We start from the raw sequence: 15316 nt of genomic DNA, 5'->3' as shown, positions 1-15316 counted from the left end.
TCTTGAACGGGCCAAATCGGACCATATTTGGATTTAGCTGCTATATAGACCGGATAGGTCTAGGATATTTAGATATAGCTGTCATATAGATCGAACTGCGATTTCGTTGAAATTTGAAACAATGAGTAGTTTAAGACCTCCTGACATCTTTCTCAAGTATAGTTCAGTATAGTTCGGACCATATTTAGATAAAGCTGCCATATATATACCGATCTGCCGATAAAGGGTCTGAAGCCCATAAAAGCTTTATTTATTACCAAATTTCGCTGAAATTTGAAAGAGTGGGTTAATTTAAGCCTCCCGACATCCTACCCAAATATGGATTAGATCGGTCCATATTTAGATATAGCTGCGATATAGACTGATCTCCCAATAAAGAGTATGAAGCCCATAAAAGCATTATTTTTTAACCGATTTCGCTAAAATTTGAAACAGTGGGTAGTTTTACGCTTCCAAACATAGGACCCACATATGGTTCAGATCGGACTATATTTGGATATAGCTGCCATATAGACGGATCTGCCGAATGTTAAATTTAAAACAGTGGTTAAATGTAGGACTCCTGACATCCGCCCCAAATATGGCTCGAATCGCACTGAATTTTGATATAGCTGTCGCATAGACCGATATGCCGATTAAGGGTTTGAAACTCATAAAAGCTTTATTAACTACCAGTTTTTTTTGAAATTTGAAGTACAAAATTCAAGAGTGACTTAAATTTAGTAGACCACTCAATTTCCGTGCCTAATTTGGGTGCATACGTTGTCCAATTATCACCGGATTGCGATGAAAGGGGATTTACATATATACCCGAGATGGTGGGTCTCCAAAGTTCGGCCCGGCCGAACTTAATGCCTTTTTACTTGTTCTTATTGACACCTTCGGCAAAGTTCCACTATATATATAAGCGATCCGATCATGAATATATCCTAATCATACATTTTTCAATCGTCCTTCTTGGTGTTGTTGTTTTATTTCAGTATCGTTCGAATCGGCCCATAAACTGATATAGCTTGAAAATTGCGAAGTAAAAAGGGAGATTTAATAATCTCCCTTTTTACTTCGCAATTTTCATCCGATTAGATTAAAATTTTGTACAATGATTTCTCTCATGATTTCCAGCTGGTTTTTGATGTGCTCTAAATCGGTTCATGCATTAATATTGCTTCTATATAAACCCATATCCTAAAACTCCGTTTACACTGCTCATTAAATACGGATTTAAGGCTCTAGTCAGCTGATTTTGTAGAGGAAAAACAGATGATCGAGCCATTAAATCCGGATTTAAAGAGCAGTGTAAACGGGGTTTAATTTTTACTAATTTTTGTTTTATATATAGGTGATAGGCAAGATATATTCTGTTACAAGTAGTGGCAGTTGGCCAACAACAAAATATTGAGTGCACTATCTGTCAAACCGTTTGTGAGATTTGATAGTTGTTCGTATGAAAAGTCGAAGACAGTGCTAGGCTTAATGCGAGTTGGCAGTGCAGTTTGGCAACAACGTTGAACAACAACAACAGCAAGACATTTTCGAAAGTGTGTAAAAAACACTTTGGCAAGAACGCAAAAAAAGGAGATTTCGACACTGTGTAAATAAAACTTGCGCCTCATGTTCGGCACTATTAAATAAAAATATTAATTTTGGTTTATGTAGTTAAAAGAAAAACAATATTTTAACATTTTTGCCATATAATAATACATAACGGCTGTTAATATCCTTCAATATTGTGTTTATACCTCTAATGCGTTTACTTTAGACACCCTGTAGCTGATTTGACATGCGTAAACGTATGACTCGCAGTTTAGGAACACATATGTTGATTCAATTTACAGAGGGTTGCACACTTTTTGTTATTTGGTTTGTTAGCTATCTTTTGTTACAAGGGCCTTTACTAATTAATGAATTTAAATGGCCATTTATAGCATTATTAATTTATAAAAATACTAGGAGTTTATCTTATAATTTATAATATATTTGGAGAATTTAAACAAATCCGATTTTTTTACTTTCTTTGACTTCTCTCTTGCATATTGCAATTACTTGTGCGTTGGCATCCCTGTTCTTACAACACGTGCGGCGTGTTTATTGGAAACAGTTTCTTGTAGTCTTTTTGTCCTTCTAGCAGCGAAAATATATTTATTTAATAACAATTCGATAGATTTACAAAATGGCAAAGAAAACAAACAAAAGAAAAGTGTCGGCGACTGCTACAGAAAAGAAAAGGGAGGCACCCATCCATGAAAAGTATGAATCTGATAGCAACAGTGATGAAGACGAGGAACAGGTTGGACTAATATTTTCTTTGAAAGTGAAAAGTTTTTGTTAAATTTAACTGTCTTTTAGGATTTGTTGCAAAAAGTCAACGAGGCAGAAGGTGACAACACAGATGATGAGGGCATAGATCAGAACTATCTGTCCGACGATAGTATTTTGGAATTCGAGAGTGATGATGATGGCAACTACACCTCTAAAAAGTCCGCGAAGCAAACGGAGAATGGCAATGAAGATAAAGAAGACGATGAGGATGATGGTAATGAGGAAGACGATGAAGAAGACAGCATTGATGAGGCCGACATTGAAGACATTTCTGGCGATGAGGAAGATGATGATGACGAAGAGGAAGATGATGATGATGATGACGATCAAAGCAGTGACGATGAAGTGGAAGCCATCAAAGGCAAAACTAAAGCCATTGAAGAAAATAAACTGTTAACAAAAAAAGAAAAAACCAAACCACAAGCTTCCACCTCGAAGTCGGCAGACCCTGCCAAGGCCTTAAACGATTTCAGTAATGAATTAAAAAAAGGCAAAAGGGGTAAAATCTCGGGCACTGATACAAAAACATCATACCATGAATATGAAAATTCCGATACATCTGATGAAGAAGATATCCGCAACACAGTTGGTAACATTCCCATGCATTGGTATGATGATTACAAGCATATTGGCTATGATTGGGATGCCAAAAAAATTATCAAACCACCCAAGGGGGATCAAATAGACGATTTCTTGCGCAAAATTGAAGATCCTAACTTCTGGAGGACAGTTAAGGATCCTCAAACTGGTCAAGAGGTGGTACTCACAGATGCCGACATTGAATTGATCAAACGTATTAACTCGGGTCGCATTCCCAATCAAGACCACAATGAGTATGCTCCCTGGATCGAATGGTTTACTTCGGAGGTGGAAAAGATGCCCATAAAAAATGTTCCCGACCACAAACGGTCGTTCCTTCCTTCCGTTTCCGAGAAAAAGAAGGTGGGACGCATGGTGCATGCCTTGAAAATGGGATGGATGAAGACCATGGAGGAGCTGGAGAAGGAGAAGAAAGCCAAGCGTGGACCAAAATTCTATATGCTTTGGGAGACCGATACCAGCCGCGAAGACATGAGGCGCATACATGACCCAGTTTCGGCGCCTAAGCGTGATTTGCCAGGCCATGCCGAATCATATAATCCACCTCCCGAATATCTATTCGATGAGAAAGAGCAGAAGGAATGGCTCAAACTTAAAGACGAACCCCACAAACGCAAGTTACACTTCATGCCACAAAAATATCGTTCATTGCGTGAGGTGCCCGCCTATCCTCGTTATTTGCGAGAACGTTTCTTGCGTTGCCTGGATTTGTATCTATGCCCTAGGGCTAGGCGAGTTAAACTCAACATTGATGCCGAATATTTGATACCGAAATTGCCATCACCCAAAGATTTGCAACCATTTCCCACTGTCGAGAGTTTGGTGTACAAAGGGCATACCGACTTGGTGCGCTCTGTTAGTGTGGAACCCAAAGGGGAATACATTGTTTCGGGGTCAGATGATAAAACTGTCAAGAGTAAGTTACAGTTTTGTTCAATTGCAATATTAGTTGATTTCGGTTTCTTCTTGTTTTTAGTTTGGGAAATTGCCACTGGTCGCTGTATTCGCACAATTGAGACTGACGATGTTGTCCGCTGTGTTGCCTGGTGTCCCAATGCCAAGCTGTCTATTATTGCAGTGGCCTCTGGAAATCGACTGTTGCTTATAAATCCCAAAGTTGGTGATAAAATGTTGGTGAAAAAAACCGATGACCTACTATCCGAGGAGCCTCAAATAGACAGTTTGGAAAGTGAGAGAATTAAAACGGCAGTTCAGTGGTCTAAAGCTGAGGCAGCTGAACAAGAAAAGGGCGTGCGGCTTGTCATCACTCATTTCAAACCCATACGCCAGGTCACTTGGCATGGTAGGGGTGATTACGTAGCCACCGTGATGCCAGAGGGAGCAAATCGTTCAGCTTTGATTCATCAATTGTCCAAGAGACGTTCACAAATACCCTTTGCCAAAAGCAAAGGCCTAATACAATGTGTCTTGTTCCACCCCATTAAGCCTTGTTTGTTTGTTGCGGTGAGTATGACTGTTTTTTTTGTTAGTTTTTGAATATTTTTTTTAAACCATTTTTGGTTTTGTTTAGACTCAACACAATATTCGTATCTATGATTTGGTGAAACAAGAGCTCATCAAAAAACTGTTGACCAATTCAAAATGGATTTCCGGCATGGCTATACATCCAAAGGGTGACAATTTGTTGGTGTCCACATATGACAAGAAAATATTGTGGTTTGATTTGGATCTCTCCACTAAACCCTATCAGACAATGCGTTTGCATAAGAATGCAGTGCGCAGTGTGGCCTATCATTTGCGCTACCCCCTATTTGCTTCGGCGAGTGATGATCAGTCCGTTATTGTATCGCATGGCATGGTCTATAAGTAAGTTGATGCTCATGGGATTGCAAGTATTTATTGTTAAATGTTTGTGTTTATCTTTTCAGTGATTTGCTTCAAAATCCTTTGATTGTGCCCTTGAAAAAACTCCAGACTCATGAGAAACGTGAGGAGTTTGGTGTTCTCGATGTTGCTTGGCACCCTGTGCAGCCTTGGATATTTTCAACAGGTGCAGATGCAACAATTAGACTTTACACATAGACTCCATGTGTATTCTTAATGTTTTAAGTATATCTTATCATAGTTTTTGTGACTTGCTTTAGGTTTTAAAAATGGTAAATATTTTTATTTCAATAGAAAATGAAGTGAAGATTGTACATGTTTTAGAGAGTTGTATACAAGTTGCAAGGCTTGGATATTCATTGGGAAGTAAGCGCGTTTTTGGAGGAACTGGTGTAACGGTTGTAATGTTTGGTTGTTGCTATTGTTGTTGTAGCAGTGTGTTGTACACTGAGGCGGCAGCCCTTGCCGATGAAGGAATCCATCGGGTCAATCCGGGTACGTACAAACGGCTGCCAAGGGAATGGTAATGTTTGGTCCTACAGTTTTGTTGCTTTTGGTATTTATATGTTTGTATAAGCCTTTGTATATTGGGAAGCTGAGTTGGAGTCGCAAAACATGCCAACTTCCCCTCATGGCGCCCAGATAAATGCTGTAAAACTATTCGTGAGTATTATCTCGTTAAATTATTCTGCTAGAGGTGTTATGCTAGAAGCAAGATGCTCGAATGTAAAAATCATTGATCAAAGCTACGATCCCTATTAAGCCAGATATACGAATATCAGTTGATGTTGTTGTTGTAACCACATTTTCATGTAGAGGTGGCGATCCTCGTCATGCTCATGTAGGAGAGCAAGCTCGTTTCTATCCAAAGGTCCGATCGCCGTGGAAACATGGTGGCCATTGGTAATTTAAAGGCGTCAATAACCCGCCTTGTCATATCGGGCACTCAGTATTTGTGTAAGAGCCAGTGCAACCCGACCTCACACTAAGACCCTCGAATCGATACCGCTAATTGCCCGCGACTGCAGTTACAGCTACTCCGTATGGAATATTCCACTATCCGCAACCTGGGACGCGCTTCTCATGACAGCAATAAACACCACCCAGATCGGACCTTAATGTTCCAGCTTGTGTGGTGCTCACATCTATATCCCGTGTTGTTGTTGTTGCAGTGTGTGTTGCACAATGTACACTGAGGCGGCAGCATTTGCCGATGAAGGACTCAATCGGTTCAATCCCTTACGTGCAACTGGCTGCCATGGGATTCACATACTTGTTGCTGTAGCCACATACTTTGAGGCAACGAACATTGGAAAGCTGCTTTTGGTAGACCCGATCGCTGGGGGACTGATTTTAAAATCAGTTTGTTGTTGTAGCAGCATTTGTTTGTGGAGGTAGCGATCAAGCGTCAAGCGATCCTGGATGACCAAACTCGTTTTGGCCCAAAGGATACCTCGCCACGGGAACATTATGGCCATTGATTATTTAACTGTGTCTACATTCCAATCAAATAGAAGTACAACAGCACCACCGATCTACATGATCTAGGGCGTGAGGTTAGCGCTACGGCATATCAAGCAGGTCTAGACAATATTCGTGCAGACATGGTAGCAGATGCGGTAAATAGCTATCGGATGAATGTATTCCTTGGAGAACGACCTCCTCCCATTTCACCGGAAGAAATTGACCTCCCCCGGCAAACTAGAGTAGTTCTGGCTCAATTACGTTCCAGCAGATGCAGTCACCTCAACTTCTACAGAACAAGGATTGATGCCGACGTGCAAGATGTATGTTCCGATTGTAACCAGGGACCGCACGATACACGTCACCTGTTTAACTACCCGTCCAGACCCACTCGACTCAGTCGCAGATCCCTGTGGACGCACCCCATCTTAGTCGCAGATTTCCTGGGTCTTGACACTCAACAGAATCAAGCAGACGAAAGATAGAACACAATAAACTGCTACAACAACAACAACAGGAGATTATGAGTGGATAGGTGATGTGTTGTTGGAGCCCTTACACATCCAAATACTCCTGATATGTCTCGGAAGGGTTTTTAGCTTAATATGGAATGGATGGAGATGGAAATTCAGGTGATACTCCTGGTAGCAGTTCAGAGTATACTGTTAAGAGAGCAGTTCACTGTAATCTTTAACTGTAACGATCTTGTTTTCCTCGTTTAGATGGTCTATGTTTGTCATCTGTAGGCATCCCGTGATGGTCCTTACGGATGCGTTTTGAAATGGATGTAGGTTTTTTATTGCGTACGGCCCACTCCTGTTGTCCACGTTGGCATAATATATTACTGATACCGATATTACTACGGATTTGCGATCTTGACTTCTTGAACCTCTAGAGGTCGCAATTATTATCCGATTTGGCTGAAATTTTGTTCAACGACTTCTTTCATGACCTTCAACATACGTGTCTATTATGGTCTAAATCGGTCTTTAGCCTGATATAGCTCCCATATAAACCAATCTCACTATTTTACTTCTTGAGCCACTAAAGGGCGCAATTTTTATTCGAATTGTCTGAAATTTTACACAACGACTTCTACTATTGTCTCCAACATTCAATTCAGTTATGGTCCGAATCTCCGATAACTTGATATTGTAGCTCCAATGTCATTGAAATTTTTTCTTTTATCATATTTTTGCCTAAAAAGAGATACCGGGAAAAGAACTCGACAAATGCGATCCATGGTGGGGGGTACATAAGATTCGGCCGGGCCGAACTTAGCATGCTTTTTAATTTTATTAAGATTTGGCTTTTAGAGATAATTTCATTCACCTTTTGTTCTTAGAGAACTTTAGTGATAGAAATGTTGTTTTTAGGAAAAATTATATTACATTTTTTAAAATAGTTTGAAGAGAATATTTCTTTGAAAATATGTCGTTGCAAAAAAAATTATTTAACTTAAGTAAACAGTAAACTTTCTATTGTAGTTTTGCGCTTATTCAAATTAAGTTTAAGAAAAAAAATTGAATTTTGAATCTCCAAAGATTTTTCTTTATAGGGAATTTCCAAAAAATTTTTACCTTTTGGAAAAATTTTATTGAAGTATTTTCTTTGGCGAAAATGTCCTTGATATTTTCCACCAAGTAGCAAAAGCATTGCTTTCATTTTGCACGACACTGTATATGCATGTCATGACCAAATAATTTTTGTTATTTTTTTCATCTACCATTGTTTACAACTATGTACCGTTGTCATTGTGCATGTTGAGACGTATACGCAATTCAAACATGTATACGCTCCATGGGTTTTACAAATAAGGCGGTCGACTGTTGTTGTTGTTCGTTAGTCAATCTCTTAATCACTCTTCGTGTTTGATTGCATTAACAATTGGTAACTAAAGCCCCATTATTGTTTGTATTGCTTACTGTTTTGTCATCCAAAATCCTTAACATATTTCTTGGTCGCATCTAAGCTTTATGTGGGCCTAGAGACTTTTCTATGGCGTCCACCACAGCCACCACCTGTTAGTTTGTTTGGTTTTGCTGCATTTCTTATCGATAGCTGAGAATTTAACGAAAGGAAATCTTTTAGTTTGCAATAGACTTACTGTGTACAACAACAACAATAACAAGACTAGATGAAGATGCTGAAAAGAGCTTTTAATGGCAATAAAAAAACCCTATGGCTGTGTGTAGGATCTCTCCGCTTGACATTTAGATAAAATGCACAAGCTTTGCTCTTTCTCTGACTTTTGTGTTGTGGTAGGGAGAGAGAGAGAGAGAGAGAGAGAATTATTAGTTATTACTCACTGGAATGTTGGGAGAGCTCTGCAGCCGTTTCATAGCAGCCAAAAATGTTGGCCAAATAATCTTTCAATTACCCATCGATGAGTTTAGTATAAAATTTCTCTTCCGCTGCCAAACAGTTTGGCCGACGATGTTTTAACGCCACACACACTTTTTCCTTGCTCTACAACACAAAACAAACTAAAACAGCCAACAAACATACACACACACATACACACACAAACGCACACCCTTGCAAATAAACGTAGGCGCACGGGACACACGAACTCGACACACTCGCATACTGTGGCAACCAAAATGAAAGAAACTCTGCATTTGGTAGATTGAACGGAACAGAACAAAAAGAAGGATTTCTCGGATTTCAGTGATTTTCGATGGAGTTTAAACAACTACGACGCGCTTGAGGTAGAGAAAAAGTGTAAAAAAGTGTACAACCACAATGTGAATGTGTCCAAGTAATTTACATACAATCAATTAAAGGCACACACAGAAAAGCAAATGCCACAAAAAGCCAGATAAAGAGGCAAAAATACAAAAGAAAAAAAAAAAAAATAAAACCAAAAAGGAATGTAAAATCTATATTTGGCATAAATTGTTGAATTGATGAATTCTGCTGCGGCAAAGGAAATTGAGTTGTGCATAAATTGAATACAAATTGAGTAGAGAAAAAGAAGAAGAAATACACAAAAAATTGCATACCAAAAAGAAATCTTTTACGAAAAAAAGGAGAAAAAAATATTCTATATCCACTCTGGCACACAATAAAATATATACCACGTACGCACATACGGTGTATGGAAGGCAAACAACGACAATAAGAAATAATAACAAGAAAAAAAATGTATAAACTTCTCACTTTGTGGTCAATAGCAAATAATAGAAAAAATGTTGGGGAAAAAAAAACTAAGTGTAAAAGAAAATATGTTTGATCATTGCCCTAGTGGGAGCATCATCATCGTCATCACTATCATCGCCAGTCAGCCAGCACACAGGCAGCTTAGTTTCGCACACAAGTACCGAGGGGCGGGTGTAATGGGATGAAAGTGATGAAGATAGCCATCATCATGGTCATAATTTTCCACTGAAATTTGAGTGCATGAATGAAATGCTCTGAGTGAGCCAAGGCGAGTTGAGCTGTTTGCTTGAATTGACCCCAAAGTTCATGTACAAAACGCAATTACCCCCCCACCCCCCCTCTTGTGTACACCAGAAGGCAAGGGAACCAGAAATCTCATGTGTAGTAATTCAAAATCTTAGAAATTCCAGTGACAGTGACATTGTTGTGCGTTCGAACATGTTTGCCAAGTGATGTTTTGTCCTCATCATCATCCTCCCCTTTGCCCATTGCCCAGTTTTCCAAATCCCCAAATTCAGCCTAACAGTCCCTTGCCCAAGGCATAATTTATTCCTGCTTGCTGGCTTGTGTTTTTTATGATTGCTGCTGTTGCTGCTACTCTTGATGTTGTTTGTAAATGGTTTTAAAAAGGAAAAAAAGCAAACAACAACGATGGCTTTGTTAATGGTGATGGCGACAGTGACTACGATGACGACGACGACGACGACCACGACAAGAAAAAATCAAAATACGACACCTGCTTTACTCATTCATTACTCACTCCTCCTTCTCTCTCACTCTATCTCTCTCTCTTATTTACTGTCTTAGCACTTAGTCTCTCTCTTAGAACTCAACCACTACCACCTCCCTCATCATTAATCATAAGTAGTGACTACTCTTTAAACACAGAAGTGGAAGTGCTTTTGCATTCCTTTTACTCGCATCATTACAAAGGCGATGCCAGATTGTAGTAACTGAAGAAAAGTGTTGTTGTTTAATTAACTATATAATTAATTGGATATTGAGAGAGAGAAACACGAGGATTCTAATACTTTGAAGTTTGTAGACCATGTGTTTTAGACGAGGAATTTATGAAACATTGTTATCGATATCATTCGATAACATCAAATAATATTCATTTTAGTAAAAATTTGATCCCAAAAGAAAATTTTATGACAAAGTAAGGGTACTAATTTTGGCATAGCAATTTAACATGATCATGCAAATGCGAATTTGCCCACGAACATTCCATTAAGGAACAGGGGCAAACTTCTCACATATCAATGAGTGCTGTCCGATTCAAGTTTAAGATAAGTAAAAGCGTGCTAAGTTTCGGGCCGGGCCGAATCTTATATGCCCTCCACCATGGATCGCATCTATCGAGTTCTTTGCGCAGAATCTCTTTTTAGGTTAACAAAGAATAATGAATAAGGACGGAGGAGAAGGAGCTATATCAAGTTATAGTCCGATTACATGAGAGCTGTATCAAGCTATAGATCGATTCAGACCATATTGCACACGTATGTTGAAGAAGCCGTTGTTCAAAATTTGTGCCAAATCGGATGAGAACTGCGCCCTCTAGACGCTCAAGAAGTCAAGACCCAAGATCGGGTTATATGGCAGCTATATCAAAACATGGACCGATGTGGCCCATTTACAATCCCAACCGACCTACACTAATAAAAAGTATTTGTGCAAATTTTCAAGCGGCTAGCTTTACTCCTTCAAAAGTTAGCGTGCTTTCGACGCTAACGACGGCGAAGTAGACGAACATAAAAACATTACTACAGCTTTAGAGAACTAGTTTTTCGACATAGGCGGGACTAAGAGAAGTACGCCCACTAGGAAATTGCAAATAATTCTGAATTTTCGTCCGATTGATATACAGGTTAAAAATGAGGCAGTGATGGGAGAGAGGTAAGAGACAGGTAAATTGTTGCGGGATAATCGTGGCGGTGAAAAGTAACCTAGCTGGATTGGAAGAGGTTGTTGATCTGGTATTTGAGACTGCACTTAAGTCTGGTGCCGTTGGCACTAGTCTCCCGCACTTTGGTATAGTTACCACATGTGTAACGAAAAGCATACAACTAAAGAGACTGTGTGTCTACATTAAGGATCCGAAACCGAGTTATTTTTCCGACTTGATCATAATAATGTCCTGCAAGGGGAAATTTGGCCATTAGGGTGATAACATCCAAGAAGGCAAATTAAAATACTGTCTGAATTTTGCACAATTTTGTTGTTGTAGCAGTGTGTTGTGTTGCCAGCATTCGTCTGCTGGATTCTGTTAAAAATCCAGATCTAGGAACTCTGCAACTAAGCTAAGGTGCGTCCATATAGGGATCTGGTCCTAAGTCGAGAAGAATTGGCTGGGCAGTTAAACAGATGACGTGTGTCGTGTGGTCCCAGGTTACAATTGGGGCATACATCCAACATACTGGCAACAATCTTAGCTCTGTTTGAGTCGGAATTGACTCAGAACTACTCTAGTTTGCCGGAATTCAGTCAGAACTACACTAGTTTGCCGCGGGTGAATACCGTTTTCATGTGCAATGGGTGGAAGTTGATCTCCAAGGCCTGCGTTCACTCGGTAGCTGTTCGACGCTTCTGTTTCCGTGTCTGAGTGAATGCTATCCAGACCCACTTAAAACGCCATCTGCTCTAGAGTTTTCTCTAGTTTCTCTAGCTGAACCTCACCCTCTAGGTCGTGCAGATCCAACCTGATATCTTTGGGAGGTGGAAGCCTATCCACAAGATGGTGATCGGGTTAGTCTCTGCAATAGCAAATAGTTGTCCCTTCCCACGGGTAGGAACTTAGAGCAGATTTCTGACAAGTCTGAATGTTATTTAACATTGTGTAGCTCAGCTGGGGAGCCACATCAGCGCTGCATAGTTTACCAATGAACGGATAATTGTTTTGTATGTAGTCAACAGGGTTGCTTGGTTAGCATCCCAAGTGCTGCCGGCAATTGACTTGACGACCTAGTTTCCACTCTTAACACTGTCATAAATTGCATTCGCATGCGCGGAATCTTATAAAGGTTGTCAAATGTGATGAAAGTATTTTAGGATATTTGGTGGTCGGAATTCTTATACCCTCGACTATCACGTTCAATTTCTTATTCATAACCGATGACGATGTAGTGAACAGTGTGCCTGAAGATTTGGAGGCGGATATCTTGAAATTTCTGGCAGGGAAATAAACCCGCAAGATCGGCAAGGTTACTACCTTAATTTCACGCAGATGTCATTAACGAGGAGGCCCGAAATTATGATCGTACTATCGTCGGCACGTGTGGTGAGTAATAGAGGAGAGGTTGAGTTTAAACAGTGCCGTATTTATCACCCCGCCCTGGGGAACTCCCGGTTTCACTCTACGGACAGACCACCCAAATAGTTCGTAATCCAAGTTTTAGGCTCAGCTGGAGGGATGTGTAAACGATGTTCTTAAAAAGCGTATCATGACTGACCGTATCGAAGGATTTTTAGAGGTCCAGAGTCGCGAGGATCGTGCTATCGCTTGACCTGAACTGATTAAGACCACGTGCAAAGTAGTCGTCATGCTATGTAATATACGTAATCCATGCTGGTGCTCAGCAAGTGGAAATTTTCCAATTAAGCTCGGGAGGAGAAGTCCCTTAAGCGTCTTGGTTACTGGCGAGAAAAGAGAGATCGATCTGTACTCGACTCACGGTACATCAAAGTTTAAGAGATGGGGGTGACTTTTTGTAACTTCGTACATGGCAATTGTGATCGTTGTTTATTGGATCGGCGACCACGAATATGGCGAATGGGTCTCCTCTTTACCTTGTCACTCTCCGGGAGCCCAGAAAATTTACGGTTCGGATCAGCCATTGTTACGTCATTCAAAGTTACTGAGGACCTGTCTTTCCCCTGTCAGAGGTTCGAAAGCTGACAAAATTTTCCGATTTCTGTCCGACAATCGGATGAATCATCCGATGTCTTACTGACATCGTAACTAAAAACGTGAGAAGTGATTGTCATGTTGTTGGAACACACTGCCGAGGGAAATCTAATATATTTACACCCAGAGAAAAGTTTATACCAAACGTGCTCATTCCAATACCAAACAGCATTTTTCACCGGATTATGACGAAAGGTGGTTTTCATATATACCCGAGGTGGTGGGTATTCAAAGTTCGGCCCGACCTTTTTACTTGTTTATATGAATACACCAACACACAAAAGATTTGATCATGCTTTTGATATAGATAACGTACATAAAGTTTTTACTATTTCAACTTTCACCGCTGTCGAGTATTTGAACACGTTTTTACGCACACAAATCGTTTTAAAACATTTTATCAGATAACAGATCGGTTTATATGGCAGCTTTATCAGATTATGTACCGATTTGCGTCATACTTAGCACAGTCACTGGAAGTCATAACGAAACACCTCATACAAAATTTCAACTAAATCGGATGAGAATTGCGCCCTCTAGAGGCTCGAGAAGTCAAGATCCAAGACCGATTTATATGATATCTATACCAGATTATAAACCGATTTGAATCATACCTAACAAATTATGGCAGCTATATCAAAACATGGACCGATATGGCCCATTTACAATCCCAACCGACCTACACTAATAAAAAGTATTTGTGCAAATTTTCAAGCGCCTAGCTTCACTCCTTCGAAAGTTAGCGTGCTTTCGACAGACGGACGGAGGGACATGGCTAGATCGACTTAAAATCGATCGACAAAGTGCAGTCCTTTTTCCATCAGTGTATGTGCAGACATGTCGGACAGACAACTTTTTACGGAAACATTTCCTTTGGTGAAAAATATTTTCCTTCATTTTGAGGATTTTTTTGTTTTAAATGATAGGTTAATAAACGCTTAATTTTGCGTCTTGTTATTAAAAACAAATGTCTAAAACGAAGGTCAAAATATCGTTGAAAGTTAGGAAATTGAAATTGAAATTGAAATAGGAGTGTCTTTAAATGTTTAGTTTTTTAAGGTATGGTGCTAAGTTTAAAAAAAGAATTCTTCAAAAAATAATAATTGGACAGTCAGCTATGAAGTAACATAAGAATCAATAAACGATCAAAATTTGAGACGGATGGTCAAGTCCGTTAATTTATATTTAAGGTTAGCAACTTTATTTTAAAAATTTTGTTTCTTTGGCTTGTTCTCATTTTTAAAATCCTACGAATTGGGCCAACTTTTTTTTCAGTGTAGCATCCATTCTTTTGATTATTGTTACGACGGGCTATTTCTGTACACCAGACATCACACATTTACATTTTATGATAGATGGATTTGTCATATGCTTAAGCATTTCCTGATAAATGGGGTATTCTACCAAGCTCAGCTGTGTATTTATATAGATGTGTAATGTATAAATAGAATTAGGAATCTTAGAAATGACGTTTGCGAACAACCGCAAAATAAGCAATTTTATATGTACTTGCTGTTTGCTTTCTTTTAACTTCATTAAAATCTCCCCTGACAATCTGGCAAGTCTTTAAACCCATCACAACTCACCCCCTCAACCACCACCCACTCAATAGGAACAGCACGTAGATACACAAACAACATAAACACAACACTCACGGCCCAGCAGAGCAGAGCACAGCACAGCTTTCAGCGTCGTCAACAATGTCGTGTGTAGTCGTCCGTTTGCCACCAGCGCATGTTTTTATATTGAGCACGGTCGGGACTTGAATAGAATGAAAGAGGCCACAACAACAAAAAGAAAAAATCAAAATACAGATCACAAAAACAATGTTGCACGATAATACAACAAGCAAAAAAAACAAAATCAAACAAACATGTAATAAAACCAAATTGTTTACAAATCTATTAAACGATTATCAATGATTTGAGAGCAAAAAAGCAAAAACACACCGCAGGGAATATTAAAAAAAGAAAACGAGAGAGTGCATAGCTGAGGGATATGCAAAGTTGTTTAGTGTTGTAT

The 15316-nt window shown here is 39.5% G+C and overlaps 2 protein-coding genes across 3 annotated transcripts in view; both read left to right on the top strand.

Moving 5' to 3' along the window:
• Positions 1-2067: 2067 nt before the first annotated feature.
• LOC106091951 (ribosome biogenesis protein BOP1 homolog) lies at positions 2068-5036 on the top strand. The gene is made up of 5 exons (XM_013258674.2): positions 2068-2287; positions 2347-3835; positions 3896-4383; positions 4451-4746; positions 4809-5036. The coding sequence occupies exons 1-5, from the start codon at positions 2171-2173 to the stop codon at positions 4960-4962; spliced, it is 2544 nt and encodes an 847-aa protein (XP_013114128.2). The 5' UTR covers positions 2068-2170; the 3' UTR covers positions 4963-5036.
• A 3597-nt stretch (positions 5037-8633) lies between these two features.
• LOC106094516 (regulator of G-protein signaling 17) overlaps positions 8634-15316 on the top strand; it is a 123576-nt gene continuing 116893 nt past the window's right edge. The window contains exon 1 of one of the 2 annotated variants that reach the window (XM_059368951.1): positions 8634-8939. The gene's annotated coding sequence lies outside the window, so the exon portion shown is untranslated. Of the gene's footprint in view, positions 8940-14102; positions 15170-15316 lie in introns of those variants that run through there. The other variant, XM_059368952.1, reaches the window with a different exon arrangement.

The sequence above is a fragment of the Stomoxys calcitrans genome, chromosome 5 (assembly GCF_963082655.1).
Source record: "Stomoxys calcitrans chromosome 5, idStoCalc2.1, whole genome shotgun sequence".
Lineage (NCBI taxonomy): Eukaryota > Metazoa > Arthropoda > Insecta > Diptera > Muscidae > Stomoxys > Stomoxys calcitrans.
Note: the sequence above shows the minus strand (reverse complement) of the source record. Positions and strands in the feature narration are given on the sequence as shown.